At 37.1% G+C, this 26,631-nt stretch overlaps 2 protein-coding genes across 9 annotated transcripts in view; both read right to left on the bottom strand.

Annotated features, from left to right (window-relative positions):
* Nucleotides 1–23,613, bottom strand: part of ZNF566 (zinc finger protein 566) — a 57,849-nt gene extending 34,236 nt beyond the window's left edge. For 3 of the 7 annotated variants that reach the window (XM_037040103.1, XM_037040107.1, XM_037040108.1), the window contains exon 1: nt 643–886. Coding sequence is in view for 1 of the 7 variants with exons in the window: in XM_037040109.1 (XP_036896004.1) it covers nt 503–520 (18 nt within the window). In the remaining 6 variants the exon portion in view is untranslated. Of the gene's footprint in view, nt 1–502; nt 612–642; nt 887–1,116; nt 1,186–23,550 lie in introns of those variants that run through there. The other 4 variants (XM_037040104.1, XM_037040105.1, XM_037040106.1 and 1 more) reach the window with 4 other exon arrangements.
* LOC118982942 (zinc finger protein 260) lies at nt 9,028–23,639 on the bottom strand. 2 transcript variants are annotated; one of them, XM_037040111.1, is made up of 2 exons: nt 23,551–23,639; nt 9,028–10,843 (listed from the first exon to the last, which is right to left on the bottom strand). In XM_037040111.1, the coding sequence occupies exon 2, from the start codon at nt 10,395–10,397 to the stop codon at nt 9,168–9,170; it is 1,230 nt and encodes a 409-aa protein (XP_036896006.1). In that variant the 5' UTR covers nt 10,398–10,843; nt 23,551–23,639; the 3' UTR covers nt 9,028–9,167. The 2 variants fall into 2 exon arrangements, with proteins under 2 accessions (XP_036896006.1, XP_036896007.1); XM_037040112.1 differs by having other exon boundaries at nt 9,028–10,568; nt 23,551–23,624.
* Between the last annotated feature and the right edge of the window lie 2,992 nt (nt 23,640–26,631).

Below are 26,631 nucleotides of genomic sequence, written 5' to 3'. Positions count from 1 at the left end.
TGCATCAAAGGAGGAAAACAATATAGCAAAGAAAAATGAAGCATTATTAAAGCTAATATGGAAAATTCTCAAAAACATAGTTGTACAAATACGCAAAAGTTCATATAAAAGGACTTACAAAGGACAGATTTCACATAAAGTTTAAAAACCAAGAAAAACTACAACATAATGTTTAAAGAAGTATACGTAAGTGGAAAAAACCCTCATACAGTTATAGTCACAAAAATCACAGAAGCACTATGGGGACGTAAAGCTAGAGGTAACCCACAATCAAAGCAACAGGGCCGCATAACCAGGGACTCACACGGTCACAATCGTGGCATATCACAGTACTCCCAGGCACCCCCACCCGTACTCTACAGCACACGGTAACACAATCACACCTCTACGGGGTCAATCATTATCATATCCATCGAGCCAAAAGGCCCCAACACACCTTCATGTACAAAGCCACAACATGCCCTCCCTCCCTTCAACCCCCCTCAGCACCCCCCACACACACTGGGTACTGTGTAGTCATACCGGCAGTCCCAGGCACCCAGGCGGTGCTGCACACGGTAATTATTGGAACAGCAAGTCACAACCACAAGGTCAGTCACCACATACCACCACATACACATAACCACACAATTTGAATCTGACCTCCGCCGTGCCAAGCCGAAGCTCCGGCTCTGGCCCCGCCCCCCCTCGACTTCCTCACTTCAGGCCTTCGGAGCTTCCCAAGCAGAAGCCTCCTCCACAGCACTGTAATAGTTGCAGGTAAAGACGTGTGGTCCGTCCGAGCGTGACTTCGGGCTGAATTCGCGCGAGATCGCGTTAGGCCGAGGCGTCCTCTGGGAAATGCAGTCAGGATGTACGCGAGGCGGTCAGGATGGCTCTCTATCGTCAGGATTCCTGTCAGAGCTTAACTAGGGCCCAGCGGAAACAATTGCATCCTCTCATCAAACAGCGCACCGGAGGCCTCCTAGAGCCCGGCTCAGCCTCAGGCCGAGCTTCTGAAAAAGGCCGCTCTTGCATGTTTGAAAGAGACTAGGTTAAGTGAACCTTGGAACTATCCACGGTAGTTGAACAGGCTCAAAAGAGGAGGGATGGTTTGTAAGGGAAGATTATACGCACCGTTGACCCTTCTGGGAAATGTAGATCGGGGCAGTGAACGCGGTGGATGCACTGTTTGATTCTTCACAGCCTGCGCCTATATCTCTGGAACTGTCACTGCAGCCCAGGAGTACACAGTTTCCCGAGTCGCAGTTTTGGCCACGTTCCGGTGTGACTTTGGCTTGGGGTTCTTCAGCGGAGTTGTGGAACCTAAGCGTCTGAGTCGCACAGTCGGTCCGGGAGGCTGAAAGGAAGGAGACTTGGAAATTACAAAAAAGATTGGGAAGGCTGGTGGGGAGAAACTGCTAAACGTGAAAAGGGGTGCAGGAGGCGAAAGGGGAGGAGTTTCTGAAATTGCAAAAGGGGCTGGTATACTTGAGCTACTGACTTCTGTGTGAATGTCCCAGCCCGTGGATAAGGCAACGGCGAGGCAGGCTTTGCAGGGAAAAGGGAATTGAGTGTGTGTGATAGGGTGTTGGGGGTCGTAGAGAGAGGGAGAAACTGGATTCAGGATTTTTGTGTGTGGGTGTGTGTGTTAACTGCAAGTTTAAGTGAGTATCTCTGTATATATCATTGGGATTGTATTTTGGAGTGATCTTTGAGCCTCCTTAAGGATAGCTCTTCTTGGAGTGTTTTTAAAAAAGACTTGATGGGAGAAAGGTTACACAATTGAGCTAATAAATATGATTTAAAGCTTGACTTCTATGAAAAACCAGGAGCGTCTTTTATGGAATAGAAATAAAAAGTGTTGTTTTCTTTTAAAAGAAAGCAAGTTTCAAAAAGGAACTTTTGCTCTCGCTTAGAGCGCAGACCCTTGAGACAGCCTTTCTTTCAGTCGAGTCCTGGGGGAAGGCTATAGGTCTAAGGTCTATGGGAGCTGATTTGTGAAGTCCTGGACTAAGAAAGAACTTTAAAAGTTTGAAGGGTAATATCGACCATAGCAAATCTAAGAGAAGTGACATGGCTTACAGAGATCTAGGAATGTAAATTTGAGTATACTCAAGGAGACTCTTCAGATCAACTGATTTACTAATTCTCGCTAATTACCTCCAGGCCAGATGCATTTTGTTAGGTATAAAAATAATTTTTTTCTAACTGCAAAGATGCTTTTTCCAAATAATTTATTGCAGTTACTTTTGTTTGAAAATTGATTTGAGAGAGAGAAACATTGATTTACTCTTCCACTTATTTACTCATTGATTGATTTTTATCCCCTACATAACCTAGTAGGGGATAAACCCCACAACCTTGGCCTGTTGCAAGGACACTAACCAACTGAACTACCTAGCCACGGCTAATGTAATTTTAAATAAAGGGGTGAAGTAAAGTAGTGGGTATAAAATCGTGTAAATAAACTTAATATATACAAACAAAACCTTGCAATAGGATTAAATGCTTAAGAATAATTTTAGCAATAAAAGTTTAAAACACTACTGAAAGGCAAAAAAAAGCATTAGTAAACAAAAAATTATATACTATATCCTTGAAAAAATCTTTCACATAAACATCATTTTAATTCATAAATTCATAAATTAATTTAACATTATCCCATTTAAAAATAATATATTTTTCTAAATAGGGGTTTTTCTAAAGTTCAAGTGGAAAAAGTAAAGGTTAGAACAGAGAGTATATCTGAAAGAAAAATGCAGTATGGGGCACTTGGGGCTAGTTTTACCAGATTACTAACTACCCTTAAACTTCAAAAACTGAAATACGGGGCTCATCTGACTGGACAGACCAGTGGAACACAAGAGAGAATCCAAAAATGGAACCAAACAAAGGATTTTAGTGTATGGGGAATGAGGCATTTCATATCAATTAGGAAAGATGGACTTTTCAAGAAAGGTACTTAGGAACAATTTGATAGCCTTTCTGGAGAATGAGAATGGAATATTAGTGTCCTTGTCTCACTTTGGTATCAAAGTAATGCTGACCTTGTAAAATGTTAGGAAAAGTTCACATCTCTTACATTTTAGAAGAATTTGTGAAGGATGAATGTTGACGCTTCTTTAAATGTTTAATAGAATTGAGCAACGAAGCCATCTGGTCCAGACATTTCTTTGTTGGGAGGTTTGATCACTACTTCAGTTTTCTTGCTAGTTATAGGTCTGCTCAGAATTTCTATTCATGATTTAGTTTTGGAAAGTTGTGTGTTTCTAGGAATTTATGTTTCATATAGGTTATCCATTTGTTGGTGTACAATTGTTCATAGTATTCTCTAGTAATCATTTTTATGTTTGTAAAATTGGTAGTAATGTCCCCACTTTAAATTTCAGTTTTACTAATTTGATTGATTTTCATAGTCAATGTTATCAATTTTTTTCAAATAATTTTCATTGATCAAATTGTTTTTCTAATGTTTTATTTATCTCTGCTCCAATCCTTATTTTCTTCTCTTTTCTAGTTAAGGGTTTAGTTTCCTCCTATTTTTCTAGTTTCTTAGGCTATAAGTTGTTGATTCAAGTTCTATGTGTTTAAACTTTATACTTTCTTGTTAGCACTGCTTTTGCTGCATCCCATAAGTCTTGATATGGTCAGTTTTCATTTGTTTCAGAATACTTTTTAAATGTTTTTTGATTTCTTATTTGGCCCCTTGTTTAAGAGTGTGATGTTTAATTTCTACTTATTTGGAATTTTCTACTTCTGTTACTGATGTCTACTTTCATTCAATTATATATAATTTGAAATTACATTTTATATTATTCAACCTTTTAAATTTTATCAAGACTTGTTTTGATATTTTTTAAAGATTTTATTTATTTTCAGAAAGAAGGGAAGGGAGGGAGAAACAGGAAAGAAACATCAATGTGTGTTTGCCTCTAGAATGCCCCCTAATGGGGACCTGGTCCAGAACTGAGGCATGTGCCCTGACTGGAATCAAACTGGCGACCCTTTGGTTCGAAGGCTGGCACCCAATCCACTGAGCCACACCAGTCATGGCCAGACATGTATTTCTTACTGTTGTAGAAACTGCAAAGTCCCAAGATCAAACTGCTGGCAGATTTGGTTCCTGGTGAAGGTCCACATTGCCTTTCCTTGGTACATAGACATGGAGAGATGTCTCTTTCTCTCTCCTTACTATTCCCATCATGAACATCCTACCCTCTTAATCTAATGTAAATCCAGTTACCTTCATAGGCCACACCTCCAAATACTATCACACTGGGAATTAGGGCCTCAACGTAAACTCTGGGAGATGGAAATATTCAGTCCATAATAGAAATTTCTCTTATTCGAATATTAAACCTTTCTTAATATAATAGTATTAAACAAAGATGGGCTTCAAATTACTTTGTTCAGAATCCTTATCCTGAAGGACATTATCATAATTTGAATAAATGCAAAGGCATACTTTGGGGGCAGAATGACAGTATTGTAAATGTCATTTCTCTCAAAATAAATGTATAAATTTAATGCAATATCAATTAGAATATCCAAGGGCTTTTGTAATTTGAGAAAACTACATTTTTGTAGAAATAAAATTAACTTAAGGGTAGCAATTAAAATTGAAAGCAAGGGGGACTTACTATGCAATATCAAAATACAATAAGGATGATGTTAAAATGATGTGGTATTAACATAGGAACAGAAAAATGATTAGTGAAACAAGATAATGTAGACATGTCTTAGTATAAATGAAAATACAAGGTAGTTTTCAGTTGAATGAGGAAAAGAACATGTGGGTAAATGACTTACATAGCAGTTTCCACTGAATAGGGAAAGGATGCTCTCAATAAAGGGGTAAGAACAGGTCTTTTGTTCTAGCCCCTAGCCAAGTAACTTACTTGGTTAGAGTGTCATCCCTATAAGCCTGGGCTGTGGGTTCCATCCTGGGTCAGAACACATGTAGGAGTCAACCAATAAGTGCATAGATAAGTGGAAAAACAAATTGATATTTCTCCTCCACCCCCTTCCCCACCTCTAAAATCGTTTTTAAAAAAAATTGTTTCCACTGACTCATGTATGAAAAGATGACCTCACAGTTACCTTTCTATCACAGCTTCCTTGAAGAAAATTATGTTGTAAATCCTTTATTTGTAGCCTTTTCCTGGATGTGGAGAGCCGTGAACTGGCACATATACAGCCATGTGACTAAGGCATTATATCCTGGGGAAACCAAGATAGTAGAGTGGCTTCCCTGTACCTAAGTAGATATCAGTCTTACAACTGAGTGTGCCCCATGTGAGGATGGCACACCATGAATATGCACTGGTGGATTACTGTAAAATGTCCTGAATGAGAATATTGTTTCCCAGTACTGAGTTCCCAGAAGCTGTGCTTGCTTGGAGCAGTTGCAGAACTAACAAACATATTGTGAAGGTGTTTTCTAGTGAGGACAAACCGGCCAATAAAATTCAGGGTTAAGGCCTATTCTAGTTGATTGACACTTCGAATCTGTGATTGCTGCTGGTATCGAGAGCTGCATGACTAGATGTTGAACATATAAATTATTTCAAAGAATTGTGCTTGTACAACAGAAACCCATCTGGAAGAAAATAACCATGAACCTCATTTTATATGACATTAAAAGTTAAATTTCACATAGATTATTTCCATATTGAGAAAACCAATGAAGAGCTTTCAGGGCAACCTAAGAAATATGTACAATCTAGAGATTAAAAATATCTTCCTAATTCATAAGCTTAAAAATGCATATTTTGTTACATAAAAGCTTTAAATATTTTAATGGAAAAGTCATTTTTATAACAAAAATTAGACAAATTCCTAATATTTAATATATGAAGTCTTCAAAATTAACAAAAAGATACATAAAATATAAGGAACTGGGTTAACAGTATCAAAATTTATAAAGAAGCAAGCCTAAGAGGTGAGGTTTATGCTCATCAGATAAGCATGAATTTGAGTAGTTTAATACATTTCAGGGCTAGATGTCTTTATTTTAAATTTACTGGGATGACATTGGTTAATAAAATTATGTTTCCAATGTACAATTCTTTGATGCATGATCTGTATATTGCATTGTGTGCCCACCACCCAAAGTAAAATCTTCAGTCCCCATATATTTGGCTCCTTTTACCCTTAATTACCCACCACTCCATCCTCCTAGGTTAGAGTTTCTGTTGTACAAGCACCTCTGGTAACCATCATACAGTTGTCTGTCTTGTTTGTTACTTTCAGTTTTATGTCCTATCTAAGAGTGAAATCGTATGGCTCTTGACATTTTCCTGACTTATTTTGCTTAGCAGATATTCTCAAGATCCACCCATGTTGTCACAAATGGCAATATTTCATCTTGTCTTATGATTGAGTAGTATTCTATTGCATAAATGTTTATACTCTTTTCTGGTCTTTTTAAAATTGACTGATGGTATGTATTAAAACTTTAAAATAGCGTATATCCTTTGATATGTCTACCAATCTCTTGCCTATATTCCATTCACCAGCAATCAAAATAACTAAAATGTAAAGGCCAATTACAAGGGTAGTTACTGTACTGTAGTTTGTGGTGGCAGTAATTAGCAACAAGATCAATTAATATGGAGATGGCTGAATAAATTTACAGTACATAACATCACAGACATTGTGCAGCAATTGCTCGTCTTACTTTACCTGACCATTACAATTACTCCTGTTGCCGCAACTTAGCACTGGCCACTTACAGGCAGCAAAATGTAGTCTTCCTAGTTTGGCCTGACTTCAGCTCCTAGTTCTTCTGGTGACTTCACAGGTATATAAGCACTAGGGGAGGGCACTTAAGGATTATGAGAGGATTTTTACTGAAGAATCAAATAGAAGAGAACTAGATTCATGCTGATATACGTGTATGTTGTTTGGGTACATTACCTCAGAAAATCAACCACTGGTATTTATAATTTTATCACAAGACTAACACTCAAAAATGCTAATAACAAGCAGTGCAGTGCTATAGTTATATTCGCATTTTATTATTTTGAGTTTAAAAAATTCATACATCTGAAATCAATCTGAGGTTTCAATGTTGTTGTATAGTCATTTTTATCACTATTTAAAAGCAGCACTAACAGCTTTCCACATCTCAAGTTGTGAATGGAGATCAAGTATCCCTTTCTAAACTCCTAAAAAAGCGCTTTGCTCCAAATAAAATACTGTTTAACTCCATGTCTCTTTTCAGCACTTTATCTCTAGAAACAAATGGGGTGGGAATGGCACTGATTATGTCTAGGAGAATAGAGAAAACAAAACAATCTGAGGTTAAAATTGAGGCTGAAATGCAAGAGTGGATGTTTTTACTCAGTGGCATATTAAAAAATTTGCATAATGTGGTTTCCTCATTTTGAAGTCTACTTTTCATTGCCAATACTGGTTATATGGGGTATTAAAATTCTGATGTTTCAGTGAAAATGAATTCTTTCCACCAGGTCTGTGCATGTATTCTTAAATGTGATCCTTAAATGCATGTGATTCAACCAATCAGTTGCAAAATCATGCTGTAACTTCTGAATAGAAACTACACAGTGATGTTATATGTGAGTAAATAAGTGGAACTGTTAAGCTACCATCACAATTTTTTCATATTTTAAATGGATAATTTTAGAAATATTTTAAATAAAATATTAGCATCTGACTGAAAATGTAAGTCCATTTAAACATGTGCTTCATGTACATCTTCCCTACTCTCATCTCTCTTTAATTTGCAGAAGTTCAAAGGAAATAGCACAGAAATAAATTAAACAAACATATTGACGCAACCTAGAATTAACTGTTTGTTATGGTTACCTGAAATTTTTATTTCATTTTAATAAGACATACTTACATACAAAACTGAAATATTCTTTAACTACCATACTCCGTCCCTCTTTCTAGAGGCAACCACTTTGGAACTGAATGGGTATCCTTCCAATCCATTCGTCAGTTTTACATAAACGTGTTCATCTATAACCACTGCTTAATACTGGTGTTGATTACTGGTGATTTCATTCAAATTCACACAGTTATCACTATAATATGTTCATGACTTTCATTATTCTTCACTCTATATTTTTCAGATTTTTTATTTATTTACTTATTTATAGAGGGGAAGGGAAAGAGAAAGAGTAGGAGAGAAACATCCATGTGTGGTTGCCTCTCATGTGTCCCCCACTGGGGACCTGTCCTGCAACCCAGGCATGTGCCTTGACTGGGAATCGAACTGGCAACCCTTTGCTTCAAAGGCCCGTGCTCAATCCACTGACCTACACCAGCCAGGCAGACTTTTTCTTGTTAATAGGTATATATTTAACTTGTATTTAACTACTAGAGAATATTCTACTGTACATTTTATTCAACCATTTCACAAGAGACAGATGTTTCCAATTTTTGCTAATATAATTCATGCTGCAATGAACACGAAGGTATATGACTCCCACGGTAGATGTATCAGTTTCTTGGGTATATGTAAATATACTCAAAAGGAGTATTCTGGGATCAGTTTTAGAAGTTCTTTCCTACTCCAAGGCTTTAAAAACATTCTTCTATAAAATTCTCATATTACTGTTTTGCATTCTAGTCTTCAATATTATTTGGGTTCATAATAAGTATTCTAATATATGATGACAGCAAATAGTTTTCCATATGAAGAGTCAATTACACTGAGGCCATTTTTGACTCATGCATGACTTTCTTACCAACTTATGATACCACATCTGTCAATGACCAATTCCTCATAAAGGCATGCATATGATACAACCTGTTTTTCATGGCTGGATCAAGAGCAAATAACTGATAATTATGCATATAGCAAAACATAACATGAATGACAGTTTTCTCTCTTAATTAGAAATCTTTGTACCTCTCGTGTTTTGATCTTAATGCAACAGGCAGGCCTTCCAGAACCATGTTGATTAGTGTCCATGACTGGATCTTTACTTCAGTAAGAATGCTCCGAAGAAGTATAGCATTAAAAATGTTTGTTGTGGGTGCTCTGGAGGTATATGTTTTCATAACATCATACTTTTTAAAATCTCAGTATTTTAAGTTTGAATTGCTGAAGGATTTTTCACATTCATGTCACTATAATGAGATGGGTTTTCTAATATGCTATAAAGTATGAATTCTATTGAAGGTTTTCTTAAATTCAAGACATTCATAGAGCTTTAATGAGTATGAATTCTCTGGTGTCTAATGTGATGTGACTTCTGGCTGAAAGCTTTCCCACATTCACTACATTGATAAGGCTTTTCTCCAGTATGGATTCTCATATGTAGAGCAAGAGTTGAGAATTGAGAGAAGGCTTTCCCACATTCATTACAACCATAGGGCTTCTCACCTGTATGGCTTCTCATATGCACAGTAAGAGATGAACTTTGACAGAAGGCCTTCCCACATATTTTACACTCATAAGGTTTATCACCTGTATGAATTCTCACATGTACTATAAGTGATGTAATTCGAGAGAAGGCTTTTCCACATTTATTACATTCATAGGGTTTCTCTCCAGTATGAATGTTGTGATGTTTAATGAGATATTGCTTCTGCCTAAAGATTGTTCCACATTCATTACATTTATATGGTTTCTCTCCAATATGAATTTTCTCATGCTCAGTGAGATTTGATTTGCCACTGAAGGCTTTCCCACATTCCTTACATACATAGGGTTTCTCTCCTGTATGACTTCTCTGGTGTCTAATGAGGCTTGACTTCTGAATGAAAGCTTTCCCACACCCTTTACATTCATAAGGTTTCTCTCCAGTATGTATTCTTTGATGGATAATGAGGTTTTCCTTCTGGCTAAAGGGTTTTCCACATTCATTGCATTTAAAGGGTTTCTTTCCACTATGAATATTCTGATGTTTAATGAGGTATTGCTTCTGGCTGAAGGCTCTTCCACATTGATTACATTCAAATGGTTTCTCCCCCATATGAATTTTCTCATGCTCAGTGAGAGATGATTTGCCTTCAAAGGCTTTCCCACATTCCTTGCATGCATACAATTTGTTTCCAGTATGATTTCTCTGGTGCCTCATAAGACCTGGCATCTGAATAGAAGCTCTCTCACATTCATAAGTTTTCTCTTCAGTATGATATTTCTGATGAGAATGAAAGTTTCCCTTCTGGATAAAGGCCTTTTCACATTTACTACATTTATATGGTTTCTTTCCTGTGTGACTTCTCAAATGTAGACCAAGAGATGAGACTCGAGAGAATACTTTACCACATTCATTACATTCATGTGATTTTTCTCCTGTATGCATTTCCTTATGCTCAATGAGGTTTTGCGTCAGACTAAAGGTTTTTCCACATTCATTACACTCAAAAGTTTTCTCTCTAGTATGAATTTGATTATGCTGAAGGATATCTGATTCAGTCTGAAGGCTCTCCAACATTGTTATCCTACAGATACTTTCTCCAATAAGACTTCTTTAGTATCTCTTGACGTGTCACATAGATGAAAGCTTTTCTACATTCACTAAATTCACATGGTTTTTCTCCAATATCATTTCTCAGGTATCTTGTGAAGCTGAATTTACAATGGAAATCTATTCACATTGATTATCCTCAGATTAGGTTATTACAAAACAATGAAATATAGCATTCTCATTATATTCTTAATGATTTTTTCTTAGTTTCTCTCATATTCAAGTATAAATTATGTTACAAACTCTTTTAAATTGAGTCCCATACATATAGGTGTAGTCTTAAGAATCAGTGTTTGTGATCAGATGAAATACTTTTGTTTCCTAGGTTTTCTGAGTTTTTCCTTAGCTTTCATGGAGAAGGATGAGACTTTACGTATTTCATGATGTAGCTTTATAAATTTCTCAGGTATTTTCTAAAAAGGAGTATAAAAAAATCATCATTGAAGAGTTAATAATCATAAAATATTTAGTGCCTGGCATGTAGTAAACATCCAATAAAGCAGCTATCATCAAAATCCATAACATTTGTGAATTGTTCCACTATTATCAACAAAAATTTAAAAATATGCTATTATATGCCCTGGCTGGTGTAGCTCAGTAGATTGAGCGCAGGCCTGTGAACCACACGATCGCAGTTCGATTCCCAGTCAAGGCACATGCCTGGGTTGCAGGCCAGTTCCCAGCAAGGGACTCATGAGAGGCAACCATACACTGATATTTCTCTCCTTCTCTCCTTCCTTTCCCCTCTAAAGATAAATAAATAACTCTTTAAAATATATATATATATGCTATTATAAATAAACTATTTCAAACCTACCCTACCAATATAAAAAAGAAAGCTCAAATACAAACATCATTCACGGGTGCATGTAGCATAAACTGCTTATAACGTAATCTTACACAGTTCAAAATTTAGTAAAATAAAAGAAAACATCTTTATGTGGCAGATGACAGGAAGAAAGAACAAACATAAAATTGGGAGACCCTAGCATGAAGGGATAAAAATGAAATGAACAGAAGTACTATTAAAGAGGATGTGAGGTTAAATAAGATACAACCATGCCCTGCGGTCAACAATGGACTGCATATATAACAGTGGCCCTATAGCTCATTGGTCTGTAACCTTTTTGACATCAGGGACTGGTTTAATGGAAGACAATTTTCCCAGACTGGGGTGATTCAAGGGCATTACATTCAAGCTCACCTGCTGTGCAGACAGGTTCCTAACAGGCCAGAACTGGTACCAGTCCATTAGCCTGGAGGTTGGAGACCCCTGGTTATATAATATAATATATAATATAATACATTATATATTAATATATAATATATTATATATTATATATATTATATAACCAGTCTCAGTGCCTGAGACTGACCTGTGCTGTGCGCACAGAGACTGAATGGCTGATTTCAGCCTGGCAGCTCATGGACAACTTTGGCTGGGGACCAGGAAACTATAATTATTATGGCCCAGACCTGGTCCCCATCCTCCCAAAACCATAGGAAGGGAGAAAAGTGCAGCCCAGGTAACATCTGTCGCATCTTGGAAGACCAGCAGAACTGGTTGAATAGGTTTAAAGTCAGTGGGAGGTTTATTATTATTCTTTCTTTCTTTTTTGTTCCTCTCTCCTTTTTCTCCCTTTTTTTCCCCCTGGAAATGAGATAATAAGACATGGTGTTACAAAGGGTCCAGAGACTAATTAAAAGAGGGAGCACAAGGCTAACCTCCAAAACTGAGAAACTGAGACAAATGTCACTTTGCTATCCCATACAGCTGGCATTTTGTTATTTATGTGTAGTATTATTATTTGTTCATTATTTTTACCACTTTCAGTTTATTAGTATTTTGTTTTGTTTCTCTTATGTTTAGTTTTCATCATTTTATTTCTCTGTTTAATTGCATAGTTTTCCTCATTTTATTTCTCTGTTTAATTGCATCATTTGACTGGTTTTCCTTAGTCTCTCTGTTTTATATCTTAATTTTTCTTCTTTTCCTTCACCTGTGTTCCAATAACACACAAATCTTGATCAGGTAATTTCTATTCTGATGATCCAAATCATATATTTCTTGTCATATTACAGTTGTTCAAGTAATATTGTAAATAATTGTTGTTCTACACAATTGTACATAATATATAACAACCCTCCCTAATTGTAGCCCACTTGACTTTAATCTTGAGTATTATTCTTGTTGTGGTTAACTCTACTCTCTCACACTACGCCTACTTTCTATTGTTTACTCTCACGATATCTCATCATATAACATTGCACAAGCACTCTGTTCTCTAGATTGAGCTCACAATCCTTCTTCCCTCTCACAAGAGCCTTATCTCTCTTTCACCTTTTATAAAAAGTGGCTAGTTGGGTGAAATATTACAGTTGATGATATACTTATCCAAAGGATCTCCTATTTCTTCTCTACATGCTGGTACTTTAAATCCCATAAAATATTCTCCTGTTGTCTTAATCCATTTTGCCTACCCCATGCCACTGATCACATACAGGAATAGGTGGCAGCTGCAAACATAGTATACTTGCTAGAGGAGAACCACCAACAAAGGAACCAACAAAAGGTAAAACCCCAAGTACAACAAGAGAGCCCATACAAACAGAAGAAAGACCAAACCTAGAGTGTCCAGACAAGCAGATCAGAGAGACCACACCACTGAACCCTACAGAATTCCTACCATAGAAGTTCACCCTACAAAAACATGTAGCAAAGCAAAACATCAGGAAGCACAAACACAAACAAAAACAGTCACTTAAAATGGGGAGACAAAAAAAGAACACACAAACAAAAGGAATGAAAGATTCCCCACTAAGAGCTAAATGAAATAGACGTCACCAAACTATCAGATATAGAATTAAAGATAATGGTTATAAAGATGCTCAAGGAATTCACAGACAACTACAAGGAACTGAGTGAGAACTACATCAGCATGAAAAAGGAAATAGAAACTACAAACAAAAACCAAGAAGAAATTAACAATAAAATCTTGGAAATAAAAAACACATTAGTAGGAATTACAAGCAGGCTGGTGGAAGTAGAGGATCGAATCAGCAAGCTGGAGGAAAAGGTAGAAAAAATCACCCAGATAGAGCAATTATAAGAAAAGAGACTAAGAAAGAATGAACAGGTGGTAAGAGAGCTCCAAGACAACATGAAATAATATCTGGTATAACAGGGACATAAGAAGGAGAAGAAGAAGAGCAAAGCATAGAAAACCTGTTTGAAAAAGTAATGATGGAAAACTTCCCTAACTGGATGAGAAAAAACAAAATTACACAAATCCAGGAAACACAGAGAGTCCCAGTCATGAGAAATCCAAAGATTGAGCAACCTAGGGTCACAGCGCCAGGAAACAAAGCCTCAAAACACTGATTGCAAACACCTGTGGGGGTTGAAGTGCCGGGAGAGACTCCCAGCCTCACAGGAGAGTTCCTTGAAGAGATCCCCAGGGTACTATAATGTATACAAGCCCACTCAAACAGTAATCTGCACCAGAAAGGCCCAGTTTGCTTGGGGGAAGGGGCAGAAGGGACTGAAATCCCACAAAGAGCAGAGCAAAGCGCCATTATTCCCTCTTGGACCCGGCCCCCACATACAGCCTCACAACCCAGCTAACACACTGGTGAACCTCTCATACATAACAGGCAGGACCAGACCAAAATGTTGTGGCTCAAACAGAAGAACAGATCAAAGCCCCAGAGCCAAAACTTTTAAGTGAGCAAGAGATAGCCAACCTATCAGATATACAGTTCAAACAACTGATGATCAGGATCGTCACATCAAATTCGTCACATTGTTGAATTTGGTCGCATAATTATGGTCGCATAATGTTTCAAATTCATTAAATAAAAAGTAGGTAAAATAGTCATATAAAACATGAGAATAAACACCAGTAAACACAGTTAAATGAGGGTAGGGGGTTACCTCTGTAGCATAGGAACTGTGGGTGAGGAGGGATGAAGCAAGAATAGTTATAATCCTATCTGACCTTAAAAAATTTAAAAGTCCCTCTTCATTACACCTACAGAGATGACCTTGAAGACATGAGGCTTTTTAAAAATTTTACTTTTTACTTTTATAACCAGAGGAAAATAGAGAGACAGTGTGTGTGAGAAAGAAAGAGTGATAGAGAGAAAGAAAGAAATACCTACTCATTGCTCCACCTACCTATGCATTCATTGGCTGATTCTTGTATGAACCCTGACAGGGTATGGGACCTGAAACCTCTGGGCATAGGGACTACAGACTAACCAACTAAGCTACATGGCCAGGGCCAACTTGAGCCTTTTACCTTAAACTAATCTATAATATAAAATAACCATAGACAGTGCTCTTTTTATCTAGCTGCAACTGAGTTTCACTTGGGGTAAAAAGCAAAGTACACATACAATTAATACAAAAAAAGAAAATAGGCCAGAAAACAGCCATCTTTGCTTTCCAATCATACTGTAGTGTACTGATTATTGATACTGTCGGTTTTGGATACAGAAGCTGTCATTGCCATCAATTTCAGTTTTCAATTATTTTTCTTCTTTGATTATGCCTGACACACTGGTACCCAACCTCTTCTCCTATAAAGAGCCCTTTTCTTGGCATCTTTGTAAATCCTTTCTTTTATAATTGTTTTCCATCCTCCAACTAGAAAACTTCAACTTTATCCTGATTTATACCTCTCAAAATTTTATGCTCATTTTCTTTTTTCTTTAAAGATTTTATTTATTTATCTTTAGAGAGGAAAGGAAGGAGAAAAGGGGAGAAATATCAATGTGTGGTTGCCCCTCGTTAGTCCCCTGCTGGGAACTGGCCTGCAACCCAGGCATGTGCCCTGACTGGGAATTGAACCACGATCGTATGCTTCCCAGGCCTGCGCTCAATCCACTGGGCTACACCAGCCAGGGCTATGCTCATTTTCTTGTAATTCATTCAAGAACCAACTCTGCTGTCACTCAATCAATGCTATAATTTCAGTAATTAGAAAAAAACTCAATATGTATTAAAACTATTAAAATAAAAGAAAATGATAAAGTAGACTTCATCAAAATTAAAAACTAATGCCCTTTAAAAAACAGAGTTAAGAAAACAAAAAGGAAAACCACAGACTGGGAGAAACTCATAAGGGTTTGTATCAAAATATATACAACACTTGAAACTCAATAACAAAAAATAATCTATTTTTAATGGGCAAAAAGCCCATTAAATACATATTTAATACAAAAGCCCAAGAATACATATTTATAAAATAAGATATATGAATGGCCAATAAACATATTAAATAAAGTTTATCTTTACTAGTAATCAGGAAAGAGCATATGAAAACCCCAATGAGGTAAGTACTACACACACCGTTTAAAATGGCAAAAGTACCAATCCAAGTGTGACTGCATAAAGCCACTGTAACTCCCATACATTGTTGATGGGAATGAAAAATGGTACAATTACTTTGGAAAACTATTTAAGAATATTTTATTAATTTTAAAATTTGTATTTAATTTTGTCCTCCCCTTCTCTAAATATAAAATCTTTTAAAAATACATTTATTTATTTATTTTTAGAGAGACAGGAAGGGACAAACAGGGAGAGAAACATCAGTGTGTGGTTGCCTCTTGGGCACCCCCTACCTGGAACCTGGCTCGCAAATCAGGCATGTGCCCTGACTGGGAATCCAACTGAAGAAACGGGCCAGTGCTCAATACACTGAGCCACACCAGCCAGAGCTCTATTTGAGAATATTTTATAAAGTTAAATATACCAGTACATTTACTATTCAACCCAGCAATCCCACTCCTAGGCCTTCATTCAAGAAAAATTAATACATATACTCAAAAAGACTAGTATGTGAATATTCATAACACCTTATTCCTAATAATCAAAAATAAAAACAATTCACCTGGCTGGTGTAGCTCAGTGGATTGAGCACAGGCCTGCGAACCAGAGGATCGTGGTTCGACTCCCAGTCAGGGCACATGCCTAGGCTGAAGGCTGGTTCCCTGCAGGCCAACTCCCAGCAGGGGATGCACAAAAAGCAACCATACATTGATGTTTCTCTCTCTCTCCTTCCCCTCTAAAGATACATAAATAAATAAAAATTTAAAAATAAATAAATAAAATAAAAACAATTCAAATATCTACTAACTGGTAAATAGACAAAATAAATGTCTATAGTATGGACATTACATAGGATATCCATACTATGTAATACTAATCATCCATAAAAAGAAATATTAATATATATAACATGAATTAATCTGAAAATATAAAACTAAGTCAAAAAATTAACTGTAAAATATTATGTACTGTATGACTATATTTATATTAAGTTCTAGAAAAGGCAAAGCTATAGTGACATAAAATAGATAAATCTCACTAGGGATGGGGGAGGGTGTGTGGCTCGACCACAAAAGGGCACAAGGAACTGATGATGGAACTGTTCCATATATTGAATTTTGGTGTGAGTTAAATGACTATATAATCATCCTTTGGTTTCCCTCCCCGCCACCTCCTCCCATGGATACCAAAATCCTTGGATGTTCAAGGCTGTAGTCCCTTATATAAAATAGCATACTGGACTTCTGCCAAGATGGAGGCATAGGTGGAAACACTGTGCCTTCTCCCACAACCAAGTTTGAATACAAGAAAGGTTTGGAGAACAAAGACACAGCCAAAAAACAGAAAACTGAATTATACGGAAGTCCAACAACCACTAACCGTTCCACGGGGACGGTAGGAGAGGCGGAGCCAGCAGCAGAGCAGGGTCGGGCAGGAAAGATCCTCAGACCTAGGTGCGCAAGTGGCCCGGACCCAGTCAGGGTGTGGGGCGGACTGACCGCGGTGGCACAGTGAGATGGACCATGCAGGCCCCAGGGGGCAAGGGCTGACGGCGGTGGCACACTCGCATGCAGTGGGACGAAACGCGTGGGCCCGGTGATGGTGGCAGCTGCGGCAGGAGACGGCAGATGGGACGCCATTGCTCCTCTTTGACCCCCGCCCCCACATACAACGTCACAACCCAGCGACTTAGTTGCCCTGCTCTAGTGAACACTTTAGGGCTCCGATCCTGCTCCGGAACAGGCACCAACAGCCCAAAAGATGGTGCAAGAAGAACTCAAGGTCCCAGAGCCAATAACTCTCAGCGACTGAGACTGCCAGCCTCTCAGAAGCACAATTCAAGACACTGTTTATCAGGATGCTCACAGAACTGGTTGATTATAGTCACAAATTAGAGGAACATATGAAGGCTAAACTAATTGAAATGAAGGGAGATGTCCAGGAAACCAATGGCGATGGAAAGGAAACTGGGACTCAAATCAATGGAATGGACCAGAAGGAAGAACAAAACATCCAGCCAGAAAGGAATGAAGAAATGAGAATTCAAAAAAATGAAGAGAGGCTTAGGAACCTCCAGGACATCTTTAAACGTTCCAACATCCAGATTATAGGGGTACCAGAAGGGGGAAAGAAACAGCAACGAGTGGAAAACGTATTTGAACAAATAATAAAGGAGAGCTTCCCCAGTCTGGCAAAGGAAATAGACTTCCAGGAAATCCAGGAAGCTCAGAGAGTCCCAAAGAAGTTGGACCCAAGAAGGAACACACCAAGGCACATCATCATTACATTGGCCAAGACTAAAATGAAGGAGAGAATCCTAGAAGCAGCAAGAGATAAGGGGACAGTCACCTACAAAGGAGTACCCATCAGACTGTCAGCGGATTTCTCAAAAGAGACCTTACAGGCAAGCAGGGGCTGGAAAGAAGTATTCCAAGTCATGAAATCCAAACACCTACAGCCAAGATTGCTTTATCCAGCAAAACTTTCATTTAGAATGGAAGGACAGATAAAGTGCTTCTCAGATAAGGTCAAGTTCAAGGAGTTCATCATCACCAAGCCCTTATTATATGAAATGCTAAAGGGACTTATATAAGAAAAAGAAGATGAAAAATATGAACAGTGAAAGGACAGCAAACTCACAGTTATTAACAACCACACCTAAAACAAAAGCAAACCAAGAGGACAGCTAGATCAGGAGTGGAACCATAGAAATGAAGAACACATGGAGGGTTAGCAACAGGGGAGTGGGAGGAGAAGGGGGGAGAAGGTATAGAAAATAGCATAGAGGGTAGATAGAAAATAGATAAGGGGGAGGGCAAGAATAGTGGGGGAAATATAGAATCTAAAGAACGTGAGACACATGGTTATAAACTAAGGAGGGGAGAATGGTCGGGGAGGGAATGTGTGGGTGGAGGGGAATGAAGGAGGGGAATAGAACAACTGTAATGGTATAATCAATAAAATATATTAAAAAAAAACAAAACAAAAAATAAATAAATAAAATAGCGTACTATTTGCATATAACCTACCCACATCCTCCCATATACTTTAAATCATCTCTAGATTATTTATAATACCTAATACAATGTAAATGCTTTGTAAACTGTTTCTATACTGAATTGTTTAGGGAATAATGACAAGAAAAAAATATGTACATGTTCAGTGCAGATGCAACCAATGTAAGCCTAACTACTGGCATACTTAGAACACATTGCAGGTTTAGTTCCAGACAACTGCAATAAAGTAAGCCACACAAGTTATTTCCCAATGCATGTAAAAGTTATGTTTATACTATACTAGTAGTCCAGTGATTTTAAACCTTTTTCACGGCAAATATAAACTAATCACTAAAATTACCAAAAATGTATTTTTCCCAATCTGACCAAAAAAATAAGTAAAATTTTGATTCAGTCACACCAGACAGCTATCATTGTATTGGCTGTTTCCTTTTTTTTTTTTTAATTTGACAATTTAAGGGAAAAGAGGTCAGTGCCCCTGACTAAACAGTCAGGTATTGTATGTTTTAAAAATTCATACAGCACACTGTCTGACAATTGTTGCTATAGTCTATTAGGAGTACAAAAGCATGTGCAAACAAAATGTACATATCTTAATTAAAGTATACTTCATTGCTAAAAAAAAAAACAAGCTAACTTATCTGGCCCTGTTGGAACAATGATTATGATAGATTTGCTCAATGCAGGGTTGCCCGAAACCTTCAATTTGTGAAAAATGCAGTATCTACAAAGTACAATAAATCAAAGCAGAATAAAACTAGGCCTGTACATGGTACACATCAGGAACAATATTTTTTTTACCAAATAATTTTTATTCAAGGTTGTTCGAACCCTTGCATGTGGAAACCAGATATGAGGAACCAACTGTATACAATTACTAAAGCTTATCATATAACATACTAAAAAAGGGTGACTTTTATTTTATATAAGTTTACCTCAATAAATTGAAAAAATAAATCTTACCACACTGAAACACTACATCATAAATTATTTAACAATTATCTTGTTTGTGCCAAAGACTGCAGGCAAGAAGGATAAAAATACTGCCCTTTCTGTCGATGAGCTTTTTTGTTTTAAAGATCTTATTTATTTTTAGAGAGGAGGGAGGAGAGAGGAAGAGAAACATCAATGTGTGGATGCATCTCATGTGCCCCCTGCTGGGACCTGGCATGCAACCCAGGCATGTGTCCTGACTGGGAATTGAAGGGCAACCCTTTGGTGCTCAGGCCAGTGCTCAATCCACTGAACCACTCCAACCAGGGCTGCTAACGAACTCTAATGTATGTCTTAGACATCAAAGTGAAAAATACAAATATAAGAGAGTATATACTTTGAATCCAATTTGAATGTAAACTACAATACGGGATGGAGAAACTGGAAGGCTGAGAGTGGCAAAGACCTTTTAATTAAAATGAAGCTCAAGGTTAAACAATAGACAGAACTTTGACAGATGGATCACTGCACAATTAAAGGCAAAGATGCAGAGAATTTCATATATATGAAGGGGGAGGTAAGAAGGATGCACCTGATCCTATTTCAAGCTGCAATAATAATCATAATCACCTTGTGTGTGGCGAGAAGAGAGAGATTGAAAATATACTGATATACAAAATACATATCACCCACAGTAGAGAGTAAATAGATATTGTCTAAAGAAATCAAGAATGAGCTAAGAAAATTATGGATGCAAGGGCAATTAAGAAAAATGAAAAATACATACTTTTCAAATTTTTAGAAGGATTGACATATATACTCAAAACAAAGAAATTAACATCTTACAGTAAAAGATAAAAAGAAGATAAAATTTAAAACAATGTATAATATTAAATAAGAAAACCAATACCAGCCATATTGTTTCTGTCAATAAATGCAAGTAAAATAAACAACTATTAAAAGAAAAGGACTATGATAATAGGCTCATACAAGAAATTCTCAAGCCCTAACCCAGAACTCCTGAATCAGAAGATGTGTGTAGCTGTGGACTGAGCGAGGGCCTGCGAACCAAAGGATCGCAGTTCAATTCCCAGTCAGGGCACATGCCTGGGTTGCAGGCCAGTTCCCAGTGGGGGACACATGAGAGGCAACAGTACATCGATGTTTGTCTCCCTCTCTCCTTCCCTTCCCCTCTAAAGATAAATAAATAAAATCTTTAAAAAAAACCACTTGGTAAAATCAAACAATAAATTAAAAAAAAAAAGATGATGTGGCCCTGGCTGGTGTAGCTCAGTGGACTGAGCGCAGGCCTGCAAACCACAAGATCATGGTTCAATTCCCAGTCAGGGCACATGCCTGGGTTGCAGGCCAGTTCCAAGCAGGGGACTCACAAGAGGCAACTACAGATGGATACTTCTCTCCTTCCCTTCCCCTCTAAAGATGAATAAATAAAATCTTTTTTAAAATGTCTACTGAGCATCAGCATTTCTTATAAAAATAAATAAATAATTAATTTTTTTAAAAAAGATGATGGGGGGGGGCCAGCAATCTGTATTTAACAAGCCCTCCACATTATGTGAGGCATGCTAAAGTTTAACACTTCTATAGCAAAACCCATCTAAACTTTATGTATCCAGATATGCATCTAAAACAGTATGTATCAGAAGTGCTGAAAATAAAAAATAAAAATAAAGAAGATAATCATGAACATATAAACTATAGAAATCCAAAAAAACATATTAACAACTAAGAAGACTACCCCACAAACTATGTAAATATATAAAAATAAGAAAATAAAATATATACTAATTTATAACATACAGCTAATCAGTTTATTCTGTATCTTAAAAACAGATAGTAGACCATCTTTTTAAATGCTCAAAGAACAATTCCCAAATCCAGCCCATATAATATGCATATAAAACCTCAAATATTCCACAACCTAGAAAAGGGAAAGACAAAATACTATCACACACAAAAAACAACAACTAAACCCTTAAATTAGAAAACAAAATCTTTCATTTGCAATTCACCCCTGTCTGGTGTGGCTCAGTGGATTGAGTGCTGGCCTGTGAACCAAAATGTCGCAGGTTCAATTCCCAGTCAGGGCACGTGCCTGGGTTGCGGGCCAGGTTTCCCAGTTGGGGATGTGTGAGAGGCGACCAGTTGATGTACCTCTCGTATATTGACGTTTCTCTCCCTCTCTTTCTCCCTCCCTTCCCTTCTCTCCAAGAAGTAAATACAATATTTAAAAAAATTCAAAATTTGCTGGCTTGAACTAAAACTCTTTGGTTAAAGAAAGAATTAAAATAAATTGCAGAATATTCAGAAGTATTAGTCAGAAAACAATGTATATCAGAAACCACAGAACATTTTTGAAAAAAATGCTTGTAGAAGTTTTAGCATAAGTGGTTATATTATTTTTAAAAGAAATAAAGCATTCAAATTAAGGAAAAAACTAAACATAATAAAAACAGACACATTAGTAAAGATAAGAAAATAAATTAACATATTCTAAACAATAAAACAAATAATAAATTCACAAGTTGATTCTTAGGGAAAAACAAAAAGAATAAAAGCAAAATGATAAAAGTAAAAAATGACTATTTGACTATTTGGATATAGTCACAGATCGAAAATAAGGTACAGATTATTTTGTTCAACCCCAGCCAATAAATTTGAAAACCTAGCAAATACAACCTACAAAAACTAAAACCACAAAAGACAGAAAATCTAAACAGAAAAATAAACATAGGAAAAAATTTGAGAAAATTGTTGAGATGTTTCATGACCCCAAAGCCCACAGCGCAGATGGCTAAAAGGCATGTGAATTTTACTAAACTTTTAACAAATTACAGTAATACTATTTATTTACATTTTTCCAATTGATTCTTTCATTTATTAAATTTGCAAAAGCATGATACACAGCACATTGGGGCTTAAGCTATTAAATTCCTAATAAGCCAAAAAACCCACAAAAATTATATCTCTTTCATAATTAAAGCCCCTGGTATTTTTATAGGATTTACATCAACATCTCTCAAACATACTTATCAGAATTGCATTTTTCATACTATAACATGACAATTCTAAACTGAACTAGGCAACATCATCTGAATACAAGGCAGAAAGATCCTTTCAAGAGAATTTGTCTTATGGTTCAAAAGTATTTTCAAAATATAAATCAAAAAGCTCTAATACATGGGGTGGGATGGGAGTAATAGGCAGAAAACTGTACTTGAAAAATAATTAAATAAAAAATTGGAAAAAAAAAGCTCTAATACGGAACAGGCTGACAGGGTCCAGAGGGGAGAGGGGAGAGAATCATAGGGGAAAAGGGGATAGACTCACATGAACAAGCATAAAGGACACATGGACAATAACTAAGGGTGGGGGGCGGAAATGGGAGGGAGGTGGGGAGCACTGGGCGGGGGGCAGGCAGGGCTGAGAATATAAGACAGAAAACTGTACTTGAACAAGAATTAAATAAAAATAAAAAATTTTTTTAAAAAAGGAAAAAAAAGAAAATCACATGACTAAAAGCCAAAAAAAAAAGCTCTAATGTCAAGCAAACTCCTTTTGTGCTATAATCCCTGAGTTGAGTAGCTATAGTAGAGATACTATGGCCTACAAAATCTGAAATATTTATTATCTGGCTCTTTACAGAAAGTTTACAGACCCCCTGGAGTAGTGATTCCTTCCTCATCTCCCTGATTGGAAGTAGGATACATTGTTGCTCTAGCCCCAACTACAACTCAATAACAGACAAGTTGGGAGAAATGTGGATCCTTAAACAAACACAAAGACCAAAGCTACCATGCAATTGACTACTTACCCTGAAACTGCTTTGTGGCCAAGAAAGGATGTCAAGTCATTGTTGAGGATCAAAGTAGCACCCCAGATTTCAGGCTGAGCCCTTAGGACTATCAGACACTTTTAAGAGCAAGGAAAGTGGAGCTCCTGGGGATGCACAAGGAAGCTGGCCTATGAAAAAGATCAAAGTAATGATGACCCTTTGGTTCAGAAGCTGGAATAAATGTATATGACAGGGGATCCCCCCCAAAAACCCAGAAATTTATTTATAAAAATTGTGTATTTATTCTTAAATGTTTAAACTTTAGTCACTTTCAAAGTACTCTCCATTTGATGCAATATACCTACCAAGACTTTTTTCCACTGCTCAAAATAGTTTTTGAGCTCATCTATTTTGATGTCTTTTAGTGCTTCTGTCGGTTTTTTGTTTCACCTCTTCCACATCAGTAAAACATTTCCCTTTGGCGACTTTTTCCATCTGGAGAAACAACAACAAAAAAAGTCGCTTGGGCAAGACAGGGTGAATAGGGAGGATAGGGCACAGGGGTCACGCCATTAGGGGACAAAAACTGCTGAACACTCAGTGTGGTGTGAGCAGGTGCCCTCGTAAATCACCCTTCATTAAATGGGCAAATGTCTTGAATGCATCTTCAAAAAAAATTCGCTGAAGCCAAATGCAGCCTCTCACAACAATACCAGCTGATTCAATGATACACTCACGTAGCAGAAGAAGCCTGCACTACAAGTGACCTGCCATTCAGAAAAAAAATCCAAGTTTGGGGGGGGTCGCCCCCTCATAAATATGAGCACATGGAAAAAATATTTGTACTTTGCATCTGAGGCCAAACCCATCAGACAATTTTAAGGTTGCCCACTCAATTCATAAATGGAACACAGAAGGTAACTTATTTTCATAATTTAGGTTATACAGAGAAACTACGAGACTGAGTTGCTCGAATTCTCCAGAATTACAACCAATATAGGTACTTTCGATCAGGTGTCACTTGTGGTCTTGCTCCTTATTGAACAGTCACAGTTTTGAATATAATATTCTTCCATAACAACTTTTCTCATAAATTTGAAGTCACCAAACTTGAGTGATATGAATAAAATGTAAAGGATGTTATTCTTGTATTGTTCATGATTCAGAGTTCTTAAAATTTTTAGAAATCTCTATGAGAAATTAAATATTATAAGTGTCCTACAATTATATGGTCATTCAATGATTTAGCAAACATGTAGTTAGCATTTACTAAGTGTGATAAATAAAGCAGGGTCTCCAATTTTTAGTGGCATGTGACAGATAAAAGGGACAAAATTACTCAGAAGCTCTCCCATTACTCAGATGTAAGAGGATTAGCATCTGGCTACACCATGTTATGAATTGATGAAATAGGAAATACAGAAGGGGTAATGGATGGAGGCAAACTATAGGATGAAGGAGTTATGATATTTTAGACATAAAGAGTTTGAAGTTCCCAGGCAACCTCCAAAGGTTGTTGGAGTGCCCAGTGGACAGCCGCTGCCCAATGACTGTCCACTGGGCACGTGGATATACGGATGAGTAGCTTAGGGCAAACCTCAGATAGAAATGAACATTTGTTATTTGTCAGCTGAAGCCATAATGGAATGCTATTGCCATAGAGTCCTTCGAGATGAAAAAAGATGATCAAAGTCAGAAACTCAGTAATACTAATTGTTAAAGGACAAACAGAAATGTAAGTCACTAATGCAGTTGTGGGGAGGGTTTGCTCCTTGCTTTTGACTGGAATTATAAAAATGAGAATAGTGAGAAGGTCAAGGAAACATTCAAGAATGAGGCAACAATAAATATCTAAAAAGCAATGCAGCTAACACAGAAATCTAATTCCTCCACCCCGGTGAAAAATGGAAATACACAAATCAGGCAAGCAAACAATGTGATTCTTACCCCTGCCCCGGCTGCTGCATCTGACCCCAACATTCTTTACTTTCTGTGTAAACCTCAAGTTTCTCCATGCAATTACAAATACACATTATCTCCATTTCCTCAAAAAGGCAGCATATCACACCAAACATTGTGTACCTTGCTTTCTTCACATAACAAAATACCTTCTTGCAGAGTTGAAAAATCTAAAACGTGATATATATTTCCATTTGCGCAAATCTTCTTTTGAGCCCTTCATCAACATTTGAAAACAATCTTAATATAGGCTTTAAACATTTGTTTATCCCTAGGTGTTTTACCTGATTTGTTACTTTTGTAAATAACCATCTTTTCTGCAACCGATTACTTTTTGTATCATTCTTGTATTTGAATTTTTGTAGTGTGGTCCTTTATTTTTTCATTTTATTGAAAAATATGTTGTATGATAAAATACTAGAAGAAAGTGTCTTTCTAGATAGAAGAATATTTGTTTCACTACATTTATAAAGGCCATATGGTCTGAGAAAACCCTGGTCAAACTAGGAGTCAGACTGCCATACTCATTTACAAATTAGACAGTTTTTAATCGTTTACCTGATCTCTCTGCACAAAAAAAGGGCAACTTGTAATTCTGTGTTGTCTGCAGAATTACAGCTACTTTCCTTAGTCCAGGGCTTCTCAAACCAGCCTCACCAAAGTTCCTTCCAAAGAATCAAGTCAATACCTACAAAGGAATCTAGACACTCAATAAAAAAGTTTTTCGGGAATCTTTCCTCTTTAAAAAATTGCCGATTTCGTTTCTACACTAGCTAGCTTTCATGTAAAATCACTTTAAAATTATTTTGCCTAAAATCGCTCAATTGCTGAGCCTTCTTCTTTTATCTTTCAGAAACAGATGCTCCAGAAAGATGCATTCTTGCAGTCACTACTTTAGAAATGGAAAAAGCGAGGTTTAGAGGATGCTACCCCACAAAACTCACACGCCATTCGCCCTTACAAACTCAGAACCACACTGTCTCACACAGGCTGTAACTCTACAACCCTCTCACACCTACTGAGACCCTCCGTCACCCACCCGCGAGCCCGCCCCAGTTCCCTCCAGTACCCCTGCCCCTCCACATAAGCTCTGAACACTGCGTGTCACATGAGGCAATTCCTTCTTCTCAGCCTCTCCAACCCCGTCGCAGGCGCTGCGAA

This window comes from Sturnira hondurensis, unplaced genomic scaffold, assembly GCF_014824575.4.
Source record: "Sturnira hondurensis isolate 20B ecotype Veracruz unplaced genomic scaffold, ASM1482457v3 Scaffold0002597, whole genome shotgun sequence".
NCBI lineage: Eukaryota > Metazoa > Chordata > Mammalia > Chiroptera > Phyllostomidae > Sturnira > Sturnira hondurensis.
The sequence above is the reverse complement of the archived record's forward strand: the minus strand, read 5'-3'. Positions and strand labels throughout refer to the sequence as shown.